The sequence below is a fragment of the Pleurodeles waltl genome, chromosome 2_2 (assembly GCF_031143425.1).
Source record: "Pleurodeles waltl isolate 20211129_DDA chromosome 2_2, aPleWal1.hap1.20221129, whole genome shotgun sequence".
NCBI classification, from domain to species: domain Eukaryota; kingdom Metazoa; phylum Chordata; class Amphibia; order Caudata; family Salamandridae; genus Pleurodeles; species Pleurodeles waltl.
Window position 1 is genome coordinate 1,101,836,677 of NC_090439.1, and position 18,814 is coordinate 1,101,855,490.

General features: G+C 45.0%; 1 protein-coding gene across 3 annotated transcripts in view; it reads right to left on the minus strand.

The window, feature by feature from the left end:
- The window catches only part of TOP1MT (DNA topoisomerase I mitochondrial), a 711,804-nt gene that overhangs the window by 288,628 nt on the left and 404,362 nt on the right, over window positions 1–18,814 (minus strand). For all 3 annotated transcript variants that reach the window (XM_069220874.1, XM_069220875.1, XM_069220876.1), the window contains one exon: window positions 8,781–8,968. In XM_069220874.1, the coding sequence (XP_069076975.1) occupies window positions 8,781–8,968 (188 nt within the window). The remainder of the gene's footprint in view (window positions 1–8,780; window positions 8,969–18,814) is intronic.

Here is an 18,814-nt window from a genome sequence, read left to right on the forward strand (position 1 = left end):
TACGCATCGCAGGAGCCCGCGGTGGATATTTTTATCTTTGGACTTAGTTGTTTTTTCAAGGTGAAAATCCTCCGACTGGGGCAAACCTGAATCTTGATCCGACATCCTTGGAGCCCTCTTCGGATATGCTGCCTGGGAGGTCCCGGTCAACTTCCTACATTCGGGCTTAGTCACTTTTTTTTCTAGATTTTTTTCACCAGGACGAACCTGCAAGTCAGGCCGGGTCGCGGTTGAGGCAAGCCGGCTACAGTTGCTGCGGCGGGTCGGTCCCTCTATTGAGCTTTTTCCAAAAGTTCTCCAAAGTTCTGGATCTTCTTCCAGATGTTCTTTTAAGGTTCGTTTGAGGTCCACAGTTCACCCCAAGGCTCCAGAAGCTCTGAGATGCTCCTTGGGGGGTGCGGACTACAACTCCCAGGGTACACCTGGCGCAAACTCCTTTTTAGCCACTGGACAGTGGTCAGCTGGTTGGTTTCTTCAGGAGCTAGTGCAGGGGACCCTGGTTAGCAAGTTTTCACCTGTAGCAAACAGGGAGTCCCTCCTTCAACCAGTTGAAGCCAGGCAAAGTCCTTCTTGTGCTGAAGCCCAAGTGTGCAGCTGGTGCAGTCCTCCAGAGTGCAGTGTCCAGGTGCAGGCCAGGGGTCCAGCAGGGCAGTCCTTCTGTAGTTCTTCCCTGTTGGAATCTGATAGGGATCTGAGGTGTGGGTGCAGGTCTGCCAGTTTTATCCTTTCTCCTGGGTGAAAAACAGGGGGGTCCTGGTTCTCCAATCAGGGGAAGGGTCTTTCCCCCTGTGATGACCACTTACTGGGAAGTGTGGCAAAAATCAATAACAGGGAGCAACATTCCTCAAAAATCCATCATGGCTGAAAGCGATTTTTGGGGGTTACATCTGGCTGAGCCCACCCACTGGTGTGGCTAATAATCCTAAACACACCCCTCTCCTAATCTAATCAAGGGGGCACCTAACTGCCTGGGTTTGCAGGATGAGAGGGTGTTGCTGGGTTGCTCCAAATGTCCTTCCCTGCCTTTGAAGACCAGTTTGGCAGCCCTCTCCCTTCCTGCTTCCCCATCTGCTGAGGGGAGATCTCCTCCCCCAGGCAAATCTCTGTGTTGAGCCAGGCCACTCCACACCTCATCAAGGCAGCCTGGCCAGGCTTCCAGAGCCTGGCCAATCAGGGCGAAGCAGCAAACACACTGTAGGGATGAAGATGGCAACTTTTCAGGTAAAGTTTAAAACTCTTTACCTGAACAAGTTATATTAAATCCAACAACTAGAAGTTGTGGGATTTATTATAACAATTCGTTTGATACCAAACTTGTAGTATCGGTTACTTAAGGGGATTTTTTTAAATTAAAATAAAGTCTCCCTATTCTAGCCTATGGAGGCCATTCACTACAATGAGAGAAAAACAAAGTTGGCTTTTTTACCTCACCAGGGCTTATAAAGCTATTTTATAAGGTCCCTGCTTATGCTTACATGGCGCCCAGCCCTAGGGGCACATAGGGCACACCTCAGGTGTGACATATGTAAAACTAAGTTAGTTTAAGACTTTGGAACTACTTTTCATTCCAAAGTCGAATTTGCATGTAACTTCAGTTCAAAAGTAGCCAGCAAGGCAGGCCTGCATTTAAAATGACTCTGGGCACCTCAGCAGTGCACCTATGGGGTGACTACTTATGCTGGGGTCCCTAAACCTCCATTCCCTACCATATACTAGGGACTTATAGGTAGGTTAATTTTGCCAATTATAATGAGCCTAATTTGCATATCCACTTAACACAGAGCACTGGCCCTGGGACTGGTAAGCAGTACCCAAGGCACAGCCAAGAGTCAGTAACCACCAGTACCTGTCCAAAACGTTTTGGGGGTGACCAGGGCAAAAAGGAGGACTTTCCTACAGTTGCTATTTTGTAGTGGAAATGGTTGGCGTAAGCATAAGCCACCGGAACCTCTCAGCATCCCTCACTTGCATAAGTAGAGCTCCAACTCGATAGTCGCTCACAATAGTAACATGACTGGTGGTAAAAGGGGTCAAAAGGTTTCAGACTGAGTGCCACACATCTCCCTTCGAGCTATCACAGGTATCCTTAAAATCTTGACACCACACAAACTTTTCATCCCTCTTAAGTAACTCCTACATCCTTCTAGTTTTCTCTGCAAAATCTGAACTATGCGTAGCATAATGCTCTGCTAGTCCTAAGAACAAAATGAGCTCTTCTTTATTGGCTGGATCTGGAGCCTCCCTTTTCATCTTCACTAAACCTTCCTTCAAAATAATGTCTTCCCAACTGGCACAAGTCTACTTCATTGGTGCCCAGTTGCACTGCTAGCCCTTAATGGTCAGTCCATTTTGTTTCAATACATTTAATATGTTTTCTAGTGTTTGATCATGCCCCTTTCATTCACCAAAATATCATCCTGAAAATACGTAAAATGTGCAGTTTTTCCCAGCAACTTGTGTATCACCCTCTGGAACATTGCACATGCAAGTTCAAAGTGCATGCAGCAAAACCTTTCCTACAACAAGCATTGACAAAGCTAATCAGTCTGGCCTTGGTAAGCATCCTCAAATGTTAAGTGGAATCAATGTAGCCAGGGCCTACAGCTTCTGCATCACTGAGAGGCATAATAATAATCTTTATTGTTTAGTTAATAAAAACCATAACAATCATCTCATAATACAACATGTTTAAAGATAAAAACATCTCAAAATTCCGTAAATTCCTTGGCCATGAAACCATGCGAGGATCTAAAATCAGTTTCTTAATTCTAAGAAGCAAAACAAAGTGCGTGATTAGGTATGCATCCCGGATGCCAGGTTACGTCTTTGGTGTGTGCAGTCAAGAATTTGATAAGTTTGCATATTGATTGTGCATCATTAGGATCAAACAATGACATCACCGCTGACCGACAGGAACGAGACCCATTTCTCATAAAAAGTGGTTTTAATAGTTGTCTGCGGGCTTCTTTTAAGGCTGGACAGATACAAATCAGGTGAACCATATCTTCTTTTGGCCCTTTGCATAGCCTGCAGGAAGTCTCTCCTCTATTCTTCCACGATGGTTGACCCGCTCTAGCAGGAGATGCTCCCAAACGCAGAGCCAAAAAGCGATGCTTGATGTGAAGTGCGAAGGTTTCGGCCAGGTATTGTGATGGGGCCATGGTGGTATAAGTGTGCCTACACCTTCTGCATCACTGTACTCAAAAGGGCATTGCTTGAACTCAAGTTCTACATTCACAATTTGTATAAAATGTGGTTTGAGCATGCAATACCCAAAGTCCACTGGCTTCATTTTATTTGCCCTGCATTTTACAATGGAGATAATAAATACAAAGGGGAAAATAAAAGCTTCTGTGTTTACTAAAAAAATAAGTACTAAAAAAAGGAACAAAACATTATTTCATATATCAATTCAGTGTGTTTATTCAGAAATATACTTTAATATTTATACATAACAGTTAAGAACTACCTGTAACACTTTTTTACGCATTATGCATGATCACACAGAACCATCATTTACAGCTGTGCAAAAAGTGAAATCCATTGGCAGGAGACAGTAATCAAAAACATCCTTGGTGGATGAAAGGTGCCTTTTTTATCCTGAATAATAAAGGCATTGTAATTATTGTATAAAAACCTTTGAAAAAAATAAGCACTGGGGATATTAAATAGGGTCCCTTGTGGACAGGAAATATGTAGGTTGCAACAACGCTCAAAAGCAATTGTTTGCTCACAGAGTAAAAGATACAGCTAAAAAAGGAGTATGTATTGATTAAAATTAATATTTTAAACTGATTGTGGGTCTACTTTTAAGCAACTGAGAAATGATTTCAGAGAAGTTATGGCAAACACAAAGTTGGTGAGGACTGAACCAGTGACTTCATGAGCAGAGAATATTCACGCTGGTATTAAACTAGATGATGGAACAGTTCAACAAATGCTGAAATAAGTCTAAGTGGAATGAAATCATTTGAGCTTCCTGATGGCTGTGGTGGTGTATTTTTGTTCTGCTGAAAAAAGGTACTAGTCTATAGTGCTGCTGCATTGAATACCAGCTGTGCCAAACAACGTAGGTAGTTCATTATATTCTTCAGCTAGGCTAAGTAGTGTGTCTGGGGCGCTGTGGCCCCTGAGAAGAAGTAATGAGAAAAACAAGTACTGGAAAAGACAACAAGTCTTGTCTATTGGCAAAACAAGTATCGGCAAAGCCAATAAAGTTCAGAATTGGCAAAAAACATTTACTGCCGATACCAAACCAGGGGTACTAGGGGGGACAGAACGAAAGTAATTTCCATTGTCCTCTGTGTTTTCGTACAGCCAACCCAAATACATGGGTATAAATATGACCCAACTACAGCTGAAATTTAACCGGCTCAGACCCAGCGTCTTGTGCAGAGAGCTCAGAGTAAGTGAAGTGTGTTGCTTCTGCAAAGATTGCAATAACTAGAGATCAGGCATTAGCAAAGTCAATAGTACTGGTCTTTGCGACCTACTGGCTCTGCCAATGCCTTTAGTTCATGCTGTATAGTATACCAATGCCAATAATAAAAAGAAAAAAGACATTGCATGTGCATGCGTTTGCATGACATGGGTGCCCTTGTTAGTTTTTTACGATCCGAAATGGGTCATTAACATAGCTCGACACACTTTAAAGCACTATTTTAAAAAAAACATGATTGGGGTGAGGGCAACAGAGGAGCAGGAGGGGGGAAAAGCAATAAACGAGAGAGCAAAGATGGAGACTGGAGGACAACACAAGTGAGAAAGAGCAACAGGAGTTTCTGGTGGAAGGGGCAACCCATGGATGTGAGTAAATTGCCCAAACCCAGGGATGGAAAGAGGATGTGGTGCTACAGCTGTCAACTCTGGAACTGGGGACCTAAGTTCGAGCATCAGCTCAACATCCTATGATTCTGGGCAAATGGAGCAAGATGACACTCACTTGCGAGACCTGCAAGCTGGCTTCCAAAGATAAATCCTGCACAGACAAGGTTTCAACACTGTGCATCACCATTGAGCAGTCAATGGAATGGCACTCCCACCTCTGTTAATTTAATCGACAATGAGAAGGCATTCAACAGCTTTGGCAGAGAGCCTTTGGAAACTCATCTACCACTATGGGGTGACAGATAAGCTTGTATGAATCACTAGGACCTCTTTGCGAGGGAAATGACCTGCAAGATATTCCATGGAGGACAACTAATGGGGCCTTCCCAATTGAGGACTGGAGTCTGCCAGGGTTGTTTGTTTTTGCCTTTTCTCCTCCTGCTAGCCATAGAGTGGATAATTAAGACATCCATAGCAAGAAGTAGTACTGGGATCCAGTAGACACCTTGGACGCAGCTCGACAACCTGGCCCTACTCTCACATACCCATCTGCAGATGCAAGAGAAGACAGACAATGTGGCAGCTACACCAGCACAACTAGGCTTCAACATTCACGTGAAAAAACCTAAGATCACGAAGGCTAACATGACCAACACATATCCAGACACTCTTACAAATGATGCAGTGGAGGAAGTTGAGGCCTTACCTACCCGGTATTGTCATTAACAAGCAGGGCAGCACAGACACCGACCTCAAGTCAAAAATCAGCAACGCAAGGGCTTCCTTTATTCAGCTAAAGAAGATCTGGTGCTCAAAGGACCTAATGCTGCAAACCAAGACCAGGATTTCTAACACCGATGTAAAATCGATTCTTCTGTAAAAAGCAGAAACCTGGAGAACAACAGTGACCACCACCAACAAAGTCCATACCTTCATCAACACCTGTCTAAGGATAATCCTCCACATCCTCTAACCAAACACCATCACCAACAACGACCTATGGCAGCAGACTTGCCCGGGCTGGATAGGATAAACCCTCTGCAAGCCCACATCGAACACCACCAGGCAATCCCTGAACTGGAACCCTCAATGGAAAAGGAAAATAGGAAGGCCAAGAAACACTTGGCGCCAAGGTCTCGAGGCTGACTGCAAGGAGATGGGCTACACCTGGAGTCAGACTGAAATAAAAGCCCAGGATAGAGATGGATGCAGAGTACTGGTTGATGGCCTACAGCCCAGGAGGGGTAGTAGGCACAGGTAAGTAAGCATGGCACTGAAGGCCTATATGATCAAATGTAAAGCCACTCACTGTACCCGTACTCACAAGGCCAAGATGGTGCAATGAGGACCAGAGGGCAGTGGTCTATCTTTGCCTTCTTCAACACCCTTGTGATCAGGGGAAAAAGCAGAAAGGCGTAGGCAAATATTTTGAACCAACTGATCAAAAACATTGCCCATCATCTCTGGATGCCAAAACCTGCTTGTGAAGCACCAGCATTTTCTGTTACCTGGAGTGACAGAAAGATAGATTGTGGGGTGACTCCACTGACTGAAGATGTAATCCACCAGCTTCTGCCTGTCAACTGCCGGCTGAGCACATCTGCCTGATCATTCCGGCAGCCTGAAAGATATTCCACAGTACTGACTATCTTATGAGAAATGGCCCAGTTCCACTGCAGCTGTGCTTCCTCTGAAAGAATTCTGGACCATGTTCCTCTTTGCTTGGCTATTTAGAATATGAATTTCGTGTTGTCTGTTCTGATTAAGACTGGCTGACCTGCCAATCTGGGAAGGAAAGCTTGCAAGCCTAGTCTTATGACCCAGAACTCCAACACATTCATGTGTAGCTTCTTTTCTGCTTCTGACTAAAGACCTCTGGTTGAAAGCTCTTGGAGGTGAGCTCCCTATCCATTCATGGGTGTGTCTGTGGTAAGTAACAATCTTTCTGTTACTGGTAAAAAAAAAAAAGGCCTGTGTTTAGGTTTGCTGGAATCCTCCAACACATTAGAGCCTGTTTCAATCACCTTGTGACAGACCATATCCTCCAATGAGCCTTCCACCTGTTTCCAGCAAAGATCCAGATCCTGCTCAACAAGTTGCATACAAAGTTTGCAAATTGGAATGAGGCCTATACATGAAGCCATGAGGCCTATCGGGGATTTGTAATGTCTCATTGTGATCATCTGCTTTCCAGCAACAGTTCTTGATATCGCCTGCAACTTAGTATCTCTCCTTGGACGAAAATGGCTTCCTTAATCAATAAATCAATCAATCAGAGATTTGTAGAGTGCAGCTGATCACCCATAGGGTCTCAAGGCGCTCTTTGTAGGCATGTTGCTCAGTCGAAGAGCCAGGTCTTGAGGTCCTTCCTGAACTGCTTCAGTGATGCGGCCTACCTGAGCTTGAGAGGCAGCGTGTTCCATGTCCAGGCTGCTTGGTTATAGAATCTTCCTCCTGCTGTGTTTTTCCAGATCTTGGGGACGGCTGCAATGACAAGCTGGGAAGAACGGAGATGTCTGTTGGGTATGTAGAGGGCAAGGCAGTGGCTGTGGTATGCCGGTCCTGTGTTGTGCAGTGCCTTGTAGGACAGTCCCCAATGGAGTGTCTATTACTCACAGAAACTGGATCTTTATTCGGTGTTATAACAATGACTCTTCCTTGTTCAGAGTAAGACCTAAACTCCAGAACAGATTGATGCAGGCATTTGTGAAATCTGTTGCTTTTTCCTTGGATGGTACTTTGATTAATCAGTCATCCAGATATAGGAACACTTGGTGACCTCTCCTGAGAAAATCAGCGACTGGGAGGAGGCACTTGGTACATATTTAAAGGCCAGCACCTTGAACTGACCCGCTACTGAAACTTGCAGGTGCTGTCTGATTTCCATGAATGGAGTCATCTCAGTCTCCTACGAACTCCTGATCCACTAACTGGTGGACACCCCCTTATTCAGCAGATATCCAGGTGGAAACCTCTCTTGTATGAGAAGAGCATTTTGTTTGGACCAGTGACCACAGTGGGTGAATCTATACCACACAGTGGGTGCGACTCTACCCAGTCAGATATAAACTGGAGCAGAAAAGCAGGACAGGGTAATCAAAGGAGCAGCATGTCCCTCTGATTTGTACTCCTGTACTGTATCACGAAGTAAACGGTCCCTAAGGACTGCACCAGGGTAAAGACTGGATTTACACCTGCTAATGTGTGGTCAGCTTCAAATGGTGACAGATCAAAAACTTAAGTACTGACCCTTTTGGCAATGGAAGATGCAGAAGCCTAATTACTTGCTAGACTGGACAGCTTTTCGGTCTAGTTCCTGGTTTATACTATTTCCCACAAACATGCTCTACTGATTTGCTTAGTATATTTTTCACAGTGTTGTTTTTGCTTAATAAGTTAGAGCACTGTCTAGACAATCATATAAATGGGAATATTTTTTTCTGAGTTTCTAACACCATACCACCTTCCTGAGTAAAACGTTTACTGCTGAACCTGCTACTGTAGCAGTCTGTTGTAAGGCGTTGTACTTAGTACTCAGTTTTCAGGGCCCCAGCATATCAGTCCCAGAACACCAAAGGCAGATGGACTCAATAACATTCATTGAGGACTAATAACCATTGGGCGTTCTGTAGCTCCCTAACTAGATCTCAGATATGCTCTATAGAAAAGTACCAAGAAATTAATATGAGACAATATGAAACTGAAAATGTTTGGCCACCTAATGTCCTCAACGTTTTATAGGTTTAAGAGTTCACACGCACTATTTATCCACCCGACAATGAATGCAATGTGAAGAGAATGTCTTTGAAAACAAATAAACCTATAAATGAGATAGACCAGCACAAAAACTCTGACAACTATGATCGTGAAACTACATTTAGCTGTAGAATACATGATTCCACTTACAGCAACAAGCACTGGCTGACAAAAACTATATATGAAAAAAATCTTACTTGCTACAATTTATGATAACGTCTTTAGGCATAATCCTCTTCTTCAGCATTCCCATTTTAGGATGATCTCCACGGCCACGGAACAGTCCTGGTGGTTCTGTCTTAAAGTTACCTATTTTCTCTCTGTGTCCATCCAATGTGCAATAGCCATATTCCTGCGTGATTTTGTCAGCTTCAAGCTTTAGTAACTGGTCAGAAAGAAACAAAAGAACACACAGCAAATCAAAGGAGTGACTCCACTTAATATACCAATTAAACAGCAGAAACCGGTTTAGTACCGATCAGCAATTTTTTGGTAGGGTCTTCATGCAGTACCGCTGGACAGACTGCATGGAATCAGTGTCGGGACAACACACTTTGGTGGCTACCTGATTTTTTTAGACAGCCGTACACAAAATCACGCTGGGCTCATTTAAATCCTGCATTGTCTCCAGCAATAAAGCAGTGCCTCAGGGGTCATATTTCAGCCCAACACTGTAACATCGACGTAGATCTCCTGACCCAAACTATTGAATCCTATGACAATGTTATAATAACATTCTCAGACGATAGCCAGCCGATCATCTCCGCTGATCAGTGACGGTACAAAGCACCGATTGCTGGACTGTATGAGGAAGATTGTGTGAATGTCTGCAAAGTATCTCCAAATGAACAGCGAAGAAAAATTAAATTTTGCAGTTCGGCAAAGCGCAGGACCTCTGGTCTTCAAACTGGTGGCCCTCTGAACTAGGAGTAGCCCTCTCCCCCAGGCAAGCCAGAAAAAGCTGGGTGTTAAACTAGGCCAGGAGCTATCCATTAAAAGTCCTATTGCTGGGGCAGGCAGAGACATCCTGGGACCAGCCCACGAGGGAAGCATGCTCGGGAGGAGGGGGCAGGCAGAGACATCAAAAGAAAGTAAAGGCTTTTCCTTTCTTCGGATGTCATCCTGGGCACTGATTAGGCCGGTCTGCCACGGCGGGGCGGGGCGCAGAATCCACTAGACACAATGTATTGTTTTTTTGTGTGTGTTGTATCTTAAGGGGAGCAACCCCTTAGGCAAGGGTCGCTCCCCAGGGGGAAATAATTCGATTAGGCCTATTCTGCCCCCCCAGAGGTAGATCGGCCTATATTGATGAGGCTGATCAGTTTTTGTGTTTTTTTTTTAAATATGTTTATATTGGCAAGGGTCGCTCCCCGGGGCAAATTGTTTTTAGGCCATTTCTGCCCATGGGGCAGAAACCACTAGACACCAGGGTTTTTTTTATTTTTTTTTAGGTCAGTTTCACACAAGGGTCGCTCCCCTAAGGGGGTACATTTATTTTAGGCCATTTCTGCACTCTAAAGGGGGCAGATCAGCCTATTTTTCTTAGGCCTATCTGCCACCAAGGGTGGCAGAAACCACTAGACACCAGGTTTGTTTGTTTTTTGCACCAAAAAGCCCCCTCCGGCCACGGCCCCACTTTTGGCAGCAAGGCCAGAGGAGGTAATGAGAAAAACAAGGAGGAGTCACTGGCCAGTCAGGACAGCCCTTAAGGTGTCCTGAGCTGAGGTGACACTGACTTTTAGAAATCCTCTATCTTGCAATGGAGGATTCCCTCAATAGGATTAGGGATGTGCCCCCTCCCCACCGGGAGGAAGCACAATGAGGGTGTAGCCACCCTCAGGGCTAGTAGCCATTGGCCACTAACCCCCCAGACCTAACACCCCTAAATTGAGTATTTAGGGGCCCCCAGAACCTAAGAAGATAGATTCCTGCAACCTGAAGACGAAGAAGGACTGCTGACATGAAGGTCCTGCAGAGAAGACGGAGATACCAACCGCTTTGGCCCCAGCCCTACCGGCCTGTCTCCCCACGTCAAGAAAAACTGCAACAGCGATGCGTCCCCCAGGGTCCAGCGACCTCTGAAGCCTCAGAGGAGTACCCTGCAACTAAAAGGACCAAGAACTCCAGAGGACAGCGGCTCGGCTCCAAAGAAGAAACAACTTTTAAAGGACGGCACGTTTCCCGTCGGAAGCGTGAGACTTTCCACTCTGCACCCGACGCCCCCGGCTCGACTTGCGGAGAAACAACACTACAGGGAGAACTCCCAGGCGACCCTGTGAGAAGCCAGAGTTGACCCCCCTGAGCCTCCCCAGCGACGCCTGCAGAGGGAATCCAGAGGCTCCCCCTGACCGCGACTGCCTGCTTCTAAGAACCCGACGCCTAGTAAAAACACTGCACCCGCAGCCGCAGCCCCCAGGACCTGAAGGATCCGACCTCCAGTGCAGGAGCGACCCCCAGGTGGCCCTCTCCCTTGCCCAGGTGGTGGCTACCCCGAGGAGCCCCACCCACCCCACCTTGCCTGCCTGCTTCGCTGAAGAGACCCCTAGGTCTCCCATTGAACTCCATTGCAAACCCGATGCCTGTTTGCACTCTGCACCCGGCCGCCCCCGTGCCGCTGAGGGTGTACTTTTTGTGCTGACTTGTGTCCCCCCCCCATGGTGCCCTACAAAACCCCCCTGGTCTGCCCTCCGAAGTCGCGGGTACCTACTTGCTGGCAGACTGGAACCAGGGCACCCCCTTCTCCATTGAAGCCTATGTGTTTTGGGCACCACTTTGACCTCTGCACCTGACTGGCCCGGAGCTGCTGGTGTGGTAACTTTGGGGTTGCCCTGAACCCCCACGGTGAGCTACCTTGGACCCAACTTTGAACCCTGTAGGTGGTTTACTTACCTGCAAAACTAACAAATACTTACCTCCCCCAGGAACTGTTGAAATTTGCACTGTGTCTAGTTTTAAAATAGCTTATTGCCATTTCTGTACATGCTATTTTGCTAATTCAAAGTTCCTATGATACCTAAGTGAAGTACCTTTCATTTGAAGTATTAATTGTAAATCTTGACCCTGTGGTTCTTAAAATAAACTAAGAAAATATATTTTTCTATACAAAAACCTATTGGCCTGGAATAGTCGGAGTGTGTGTTCCTCATTTATTGTCTGTGTGTGAACAACAAATGCTTAACAGTACCCTCTAATAAGCCTACTGCTCGACCACACTACCACAAAATAGAGCATTAGAATTATCTCTTTTTGCCACTATCTTACCTCTAAGGGGAACCCTTGGACTCTGTGCATGCTATTTCTTACTTTGAAATAGTACATACAGAGCCAACTTCCTACATGTGGGAGCTGTTGTTATCCCGAAAGGTAACGCTTTGAACTGGTAATGTTTTCCTTGTATTATAAACCCGAGATATTTTCTGTGAGCTGGATGGATGGGTATGTGAAAATACGCATCTTGTAGATCCAGTGTTGCCATAAAATCTTGCTGTTGTAGTGTTACCTTGTGCAAGTGTTCTGATCGGATGTAGAGATTGAGAGTCCTGAGATCTAGTATTGGTCTCAATGTTTTGTCCTTTTTAGGAATGAGGAAATACAGGGAGTAAACCCTTGTTCCTTTCTGATGATGTGGCACAAGTTCTATGGCTTGTTTGAGTAATAGTGCCTGTACCTCCGTTTGCAACATTGAAATGTATTGAGATGGGAGTTTGTGTGTTTTTGGGGGAATATCTGGAGGAGTTTGTGTGAACTCTATGCAGTAACCATGTTGGATAATGGATAACACCCAATTGTCTGTTGTGATGGGTAACCAGTGGGTGTGGAACTTTTGTAGTCTTCCTTCCACAGGGGAAGTGTGGTGATGGAAGATGTTGGTAAAGTCACTGTTTGGTATGAGTGGGTTGCTTTGAGGGCTGGTATTTTCCTCTAGATCTGGGAAATTGTCCTCTGTTGGTTCCCCCGAAACCCTCCTCTCTGGTATTGCGTCTGGTAAGAGGGTTTGGCTTGGGAGGTAGATAGCTCAGATTGTTGCGGACTAAAGCCTCCCCTAAATTGAGGCTTTCGAAATGAGCCTCTGTATTGGTTGCATAAAGCAACCCCATAGCATTGGCAGTGTCTGCGTCTTTTTTTCCATTGTCACTGGCTGTATCAACCTGTGTGCCGAATAGTTGTTGCTCGTTAAAAGGCATGTTGAGGACAGCCTGCTGAATTTCAGGTTTAAATCCTGACGACCTAAGCCATGCATGTTGCCTAATGGTGACAGCTGTATTAATAGTTCTTGCGGCTATGTCTGCGGAGTCTAACGCTGACCTGATCTGGTTGTTTGTGACTGCATGTCCCTCTTCTACTATCTGCTGGGCTCTCTTCTGTTGGTCTTTGGGGAGATGCTGTCTTTCATCTCATTCCAGTGAGCCCTGTCATATCTGGCCATTAGGGCCTACGAATGGGCTATACGCCATTGATTAGCTGCCTGTGATGCCACCCTTTTACCTGCAGCATCGAATTTCTTACTACTCTGGAGGGGGTGGGTCCCCAGAGCACTGGGAGTTAGCCCTGTTCCTTGCTGCGTTGACCACTACGGAGTCTGGGGGTAGCTGTTGGGTAATAAAAATTGGGTCTGAGGGTGGTGGCTTATATTTCTTTTCTACCCTTGGAGTAATAGCTCTTGCTTTAACTGGCTCCTGGAAGATTTGATGTGCATGTTTTAACATGCCAGGAAGCATGGGTAGACTTTGGTAGGTGGCGTGAGTGGAGGACAATGTGTTAAATAAGAAGTCATCCTCAAGAGGTTCTGTGTGCATGGCTATGTTGTGAAATGCCGCTGTCCTGGCTAGAACCTGTGTATATGAGGTGCTATCCTCTGGGGGTGATGGCTTTGATGGCTAGCACTCTGGACTATTATCTGAAACAGGATCATTATAGAGGTCCCATGGATCAGTGTCATCTTGTTGTGACTGTACAGTGTGTGATGGAGACTGTGCAGTGGGGGTAGCAGGCGGGAGACAGTTAGGTGAGGAGAATGAGGAGGAGATTGGAGAGGTGAAAACTGAGGAGGCAGAGATTTTTCTCTTGGTTTTGGCACTTTACACAGTGGCTGATCAGTGTCCAACACGTCCATGAAAGGCCAGTTTTCTCTTTGTTCTTAGAGGAGGTGCAGTGAGGATTTTGGCAGTGTCTTTATGGATTTGTATTCTGGCATGTTTCTCGTCAGAATCCTCCATTTGTGTCAGTTCTTCTGCAAATTTATGGCTTTCTTTTAATTGCTTTGAAAGTCCATGCTCCTCGGTGTATGTGTGCTTTTTCGGCTCCGAAGCCGGCTTCTTCGGGATCGAAGGGCCTGAAATACTTGTTGGCCTCGGCTCCGAGAATGACTTTATATATATATATGGAAAATGTCACTTACCCAGTGTACATCTGTTCGTGGGGCATTAGTCGCTGCAGATTCACATGCTGTGCACATCCCGCCATCTGGTGTTGGGCTCGGAGTGTTACAAGTTGTTTTTCTTCGAAGAAGTCTTTTCGAGTCACGAGATTGAGGGACTCCTCCCATTTCGGCTCCATTGCGCATGGGCGTCGACTCCATCTTAGATTGTTTCCCCCCGCAGAGGGTGAGGTAGGAGTTGTATATGCTAGTAATAGTGCCCATGCAATGGAGTGAATACGTATGTACATAATGTAGTTTAAAGTAATATATATATTTACAAATATACAGATGTTCAAGATCAACTTCTAAACGGCTACAGGCTCCCGGGGAGGCGGGTGGGCGCATGTGAATCTGCAGCGACTAATGCCACGAACAGATGTACACTGGGTAAGTGACATTTTCCATTCGGTGGCATGTGTAGCTGCAGATACACATGCTGTGCATAGACTAGTAAGCAGTTATCTCCCCAAAAGCGGTGGTTCAGCCTGTAGGAGTTGAAGTTGTCTGAAACAATGTTCGTAGTACTGCTTGGCCTACTGAGGCTTGCTGTGTTAGCACGTCTAAACAGTAGTGTTTGGTAAATGTATGAGGCGTGGACCATGTAGCTGCCTTACATATTTCTGTCATTGGAATATTTCCTAGAAAGGCCATGGTAGCACCTTTCTTTCTAGTTGAGTGTGCCTTTGGTGTAATAGGGAGTTCTCTTTTAGCTTTAAGATAACAGGTTTGAATGCACTTTACTATCCATCTAGCAATGCCTTGCTTAGAAATTGGATTTCCTGTATGAGGTTTTTGGAAAGCAATAAATAATTGTTTTGTTTTGCGAATTAGTTTTGTTCTGTCAATGTAGTACATTAACGCTCTTTTGATGTCCAATGTATGTAGTGCTCTTTCAGCTACAGAGTCTGGCTGTGGGAAGAACACTGGTAATTCAACTGTTTGATTTAAGTGGAACGGTGATATGACTTTTGGTAAAAATTTAGGATTTGTTCGTAGAACTACTTTATGCTTGTGTATCTGAATAAATGGTTCTTGTATGGTAAATGCTTGAATCTCACTTACTCTTCTTAAAGATGTGATGGCAATTAAAAATGCAACTTTCCATGTTAAGTATTGCATTTCACAAGAGTGCATGGGCTCAAAAGGTGGACCCATGAGTCGTGTTAAGACAATGTTGAGGTTCCATGAAGGAACTGGTGGTGTTCTTGGTGGTATAATTCTCTTTAGACCTTCCATAAATGCTTTTATGACTGGTATTCTAAATAGAGAAGTTGAGTGCGTAATTTGCAGGTAAGCTGAAATTGCTCTAAGATGTATTTTAATGGAAGAAAAAGCTAGCTTTGATTTTTGCAAATGTAGTAAGTATCCTACAATGTCTTTGGCAGATGCGTGTAAGGGTTGAATTTGATTATTGTGGCAGTAAAAGACAAATCTTTTCCACTTATTTGCATAGCAATGTCTAGTGGTAGGTTTCCTAGCTTGTTTTATGACCTCCATACATTCCTGTGTAAGGTCTAAATGTCCGAACTCTAGGACTTCAGGAGCCAGATTGCTAGATTCAGCGATGCTGGATTTGGATGTCTGATCTGTTGTTTGTGTTGCGTTAACAGATCTGGTCTGTTTGGTAGTTTGACATGAGGCACTACTGAGAGGTCTAGTAGTGTTGTGTACCAAGGTTGCCTTGCCCATGTCGGTGCTATTAGTATGAGTTTGAGTTTGTTTTGACTCAGCTTGTTTACTAGATATGGAAGGAGTGGGAGAGGGGGAAAAGCGTAAGCAAATATCCCTGACCAACTCATCCATAACGCATTGCCCTGAGACTGATCTTGTGGGTACCTGGATGCGAAGGTTTGGCATTTTGCGTTTTCCTTTGTTGCAAATAGATCTATTTGTGGCGTTCCCCAACTTTGGAAGTAAGTATTTAGTATTTGGGGGTGAATCTCCCATTCGTGGATCTGTTGGTGATCCCGAGAAAGATTGTCCGCTAGCTGGTTCTGAATTCCTGGAATAAATTGTGCTATTAGGCGAATGTGGTTGTGAATCGCCCAATGCCATATTTTCTGTGCCAGGAGTCACAACTGTGTTGAGTGTGTGCCTCCCTGTTTGTTTAGGTAATACATCGTTGTCATGTTGTCTGTTTTGACAAGAATGTGTTTGTAGCTTATTATGGGTTGAAATGCTTTCAGCGCTAGAAATACTGCCAATAGTTCTAAGTGATTTATGTGAAACTGTTTTTGGTGAGTGTCCCATTGTCCTTGGATGCTGTACTGATTGAGGTGTGCTCCCCACCCTATCATGGAGGCATCTGTTGTTATTACGTATTGTGGCACTGGGTCTTGGAAAGGCCGCCCTTGGTTTAAATTTATACTGTTCCACCATTGAAGCGAGGTGTATGTTTGGCGGTCTACCAACACCAGATCTAGAATTTGACCCTGTGCCTGTGACCACTGTGATGCTAGGCACTGTTGTAAGGGCTGCATGTGCAACCTTGCATTTGGGACAATGGCTATGCATGAGGACATCATGCCTAGGAGTTTCATCACCTTTTTGACTTGTATTTTTTGATTTGGATACATGGCCTGTATTGCATTGTGAAATGCCTGAACCCTTTGTGGACTTGGAGTGGCAATCCCTTTTGCTGTGTTGATTGTTGCCCCTAAGTATTGCTGTGTTTGGCACGGCAGAAGGTGTGACTGTGTAGTTGATTGAGAAACAAAGTTTGTGGAGGGTTTCTATGACATACTTTGTGTGTTGTGAACACCTTTCTAGAGTGTTGGTTTTGATTAACCAATCGTCTAGGTACGGGAACACATGTATTTGCTGCCTTCTGATATGTGCAGCTACGACTGCTAGGCCCTTTGTAAAAACTCTTGGCGCAGTTGTTATTCCGAATGGCAACACCTTGAATTGGTAATGTGTTCCTTGGAACACAAACCTTAAGTACTTTCTGTGTGAAGGATGTATTGGTATATGGAAAAATGCATCCTTTAGGTCTAGTGTTGTCATGTAGTCTTGTTGTTTGAGTAGTGGGATTACGTCCTGTAATGTCACCATGTGAAAGTGATCTGATTTGATGTAGGTATTTAATGTTCGGAGGTCTAATATAGGTCTCAGAGTCTTGTCTTTTTTGGGTATGAGAAAGTACAGAGAGTAAACTCCTGTTTCTTTCTGGTGTTCTGGTACTAATTCTATTGCTTCTTTTAGTAGTAATGCCTGAACTTCTAGTCCTAGAAGATATATATGTTGTTTTGACATTTGTGTGTTTTCGGTGGCACGTTTGGAGGGAATTTGAGAAATTCTATGCAGTAACCATGCTGGATAATTGCCAGTACCCAAGTGTCTGTTGTTATCTCCTCCCAATGTTTGTAAAATTGTCTTAGTCTCCCCCCCACAGGTGTTATGTGTTGGGGATGTGTGACTTGGAAGTCACTGTTTGTTTTGAGGGGTTTTGGGGCTTTGGAACTTCCCTCTATTTTTTGGGAATTGTGCCCCTCTATATTGCCCCCGAAAACTTCCCCGCTGGTATTGGCTTTGATAAGTGGGCCTTGCTTGTGAGGTTGTGGCCTCTGTAGGTTGACCTCGAAACCCTCCCCTAGATGGTGTTTTGCGAAATGTGCCTCTGCTTTGTGGGGAGTAGAGTGCGCCCATGGCTTTCGCGGTATCAGTATCTTTTTTGAGTTTTTCAATAGCAGTGTCGACTTCCAGCCCAAACAACTGCTGTTCATTAAAGGGCATATTCAGCACGGCTTGTTGTATTTCCGGCTTGAATCCTGACGTACGCAACCATGCGTGTCTCCTTATTGTTATTGCAGTATTTACTGTCCTTGCAGCTGTATCTGCTGCGTCCATTGATGACCGTATCTGATTATTGGAGATACTTTGTCCTTCTTCTACCACTTGTTGTGCCCTTTTCTGGAACTCTTTGGGTAAGTGTTCTATGAAATGCTGCATTTCGTCCCAATGAGCTCCATCGTATCTTGCCAAAAGTGCTTGTGAATTGGCAATACGCCATTGGTTTGCTGCTTGTGATGCAACTCTTACCCGCAGCATCGAATTTGCGACTCTCCTTGTCTGGAGGTGGTGCATCTCCCGAGGTATGAGAGTTTGCTCTCTTGCGAGCTGCCCCAACAACCACAGAATCTGGTGTTAATTGCTGCGTAATACAGACAGGGTCTGTTGGTGGTGGCTTATACTTTTTTTCCACCCTTGGAGTTATGGCTCTGCCTTTAACAGGCACCTGAAATATTTGTTTTGAATGTTTTAGCATTCCTGGGAGCATAGGTAAGCTTTGGTATTGGCTATGAGTGGAGGAGAGTGTATTAAATAAAAAGTCATCCTCAATTGGTTCTGAATGCAAGGTTACGTTATGAAACGCAGCTGCCCTTGAGACCACCTGCGTGTAGGATGTACTGTCTTCAGGTGGCGACGGCCTTGTAGGGTAACAGTCTGGGCTGTTATCTGATACAGGAGCATCATAAAGGTCCCACGCATCAGGATCATTTTGACTCATTGCAGTATGAGTCGGATTTTGCATCAGTGGTGGAGTGGCTACCGGTGATGTATGCATTGATGGTGGTGGAGATGGTAGTGGAGTTGTTTGTCTTGCCACCTTTGCCTGTGGCTGCTTGTCCTTTTCTTGAAAGGCAAGTCTTCTTTTCATCTTAATTGGGGGAAGAGTGCTTATCTTCCCTGTGTCTTTTTGAATGTGGAGCCTTCTTTGAGTGTAGTCTGGCTCAACAGATTGAAGTTCCTCTCCGAACTTATGTCCTTGCATCTGGGAGGACAATCCCTGTTCCTCTCTGTAGGAACCTG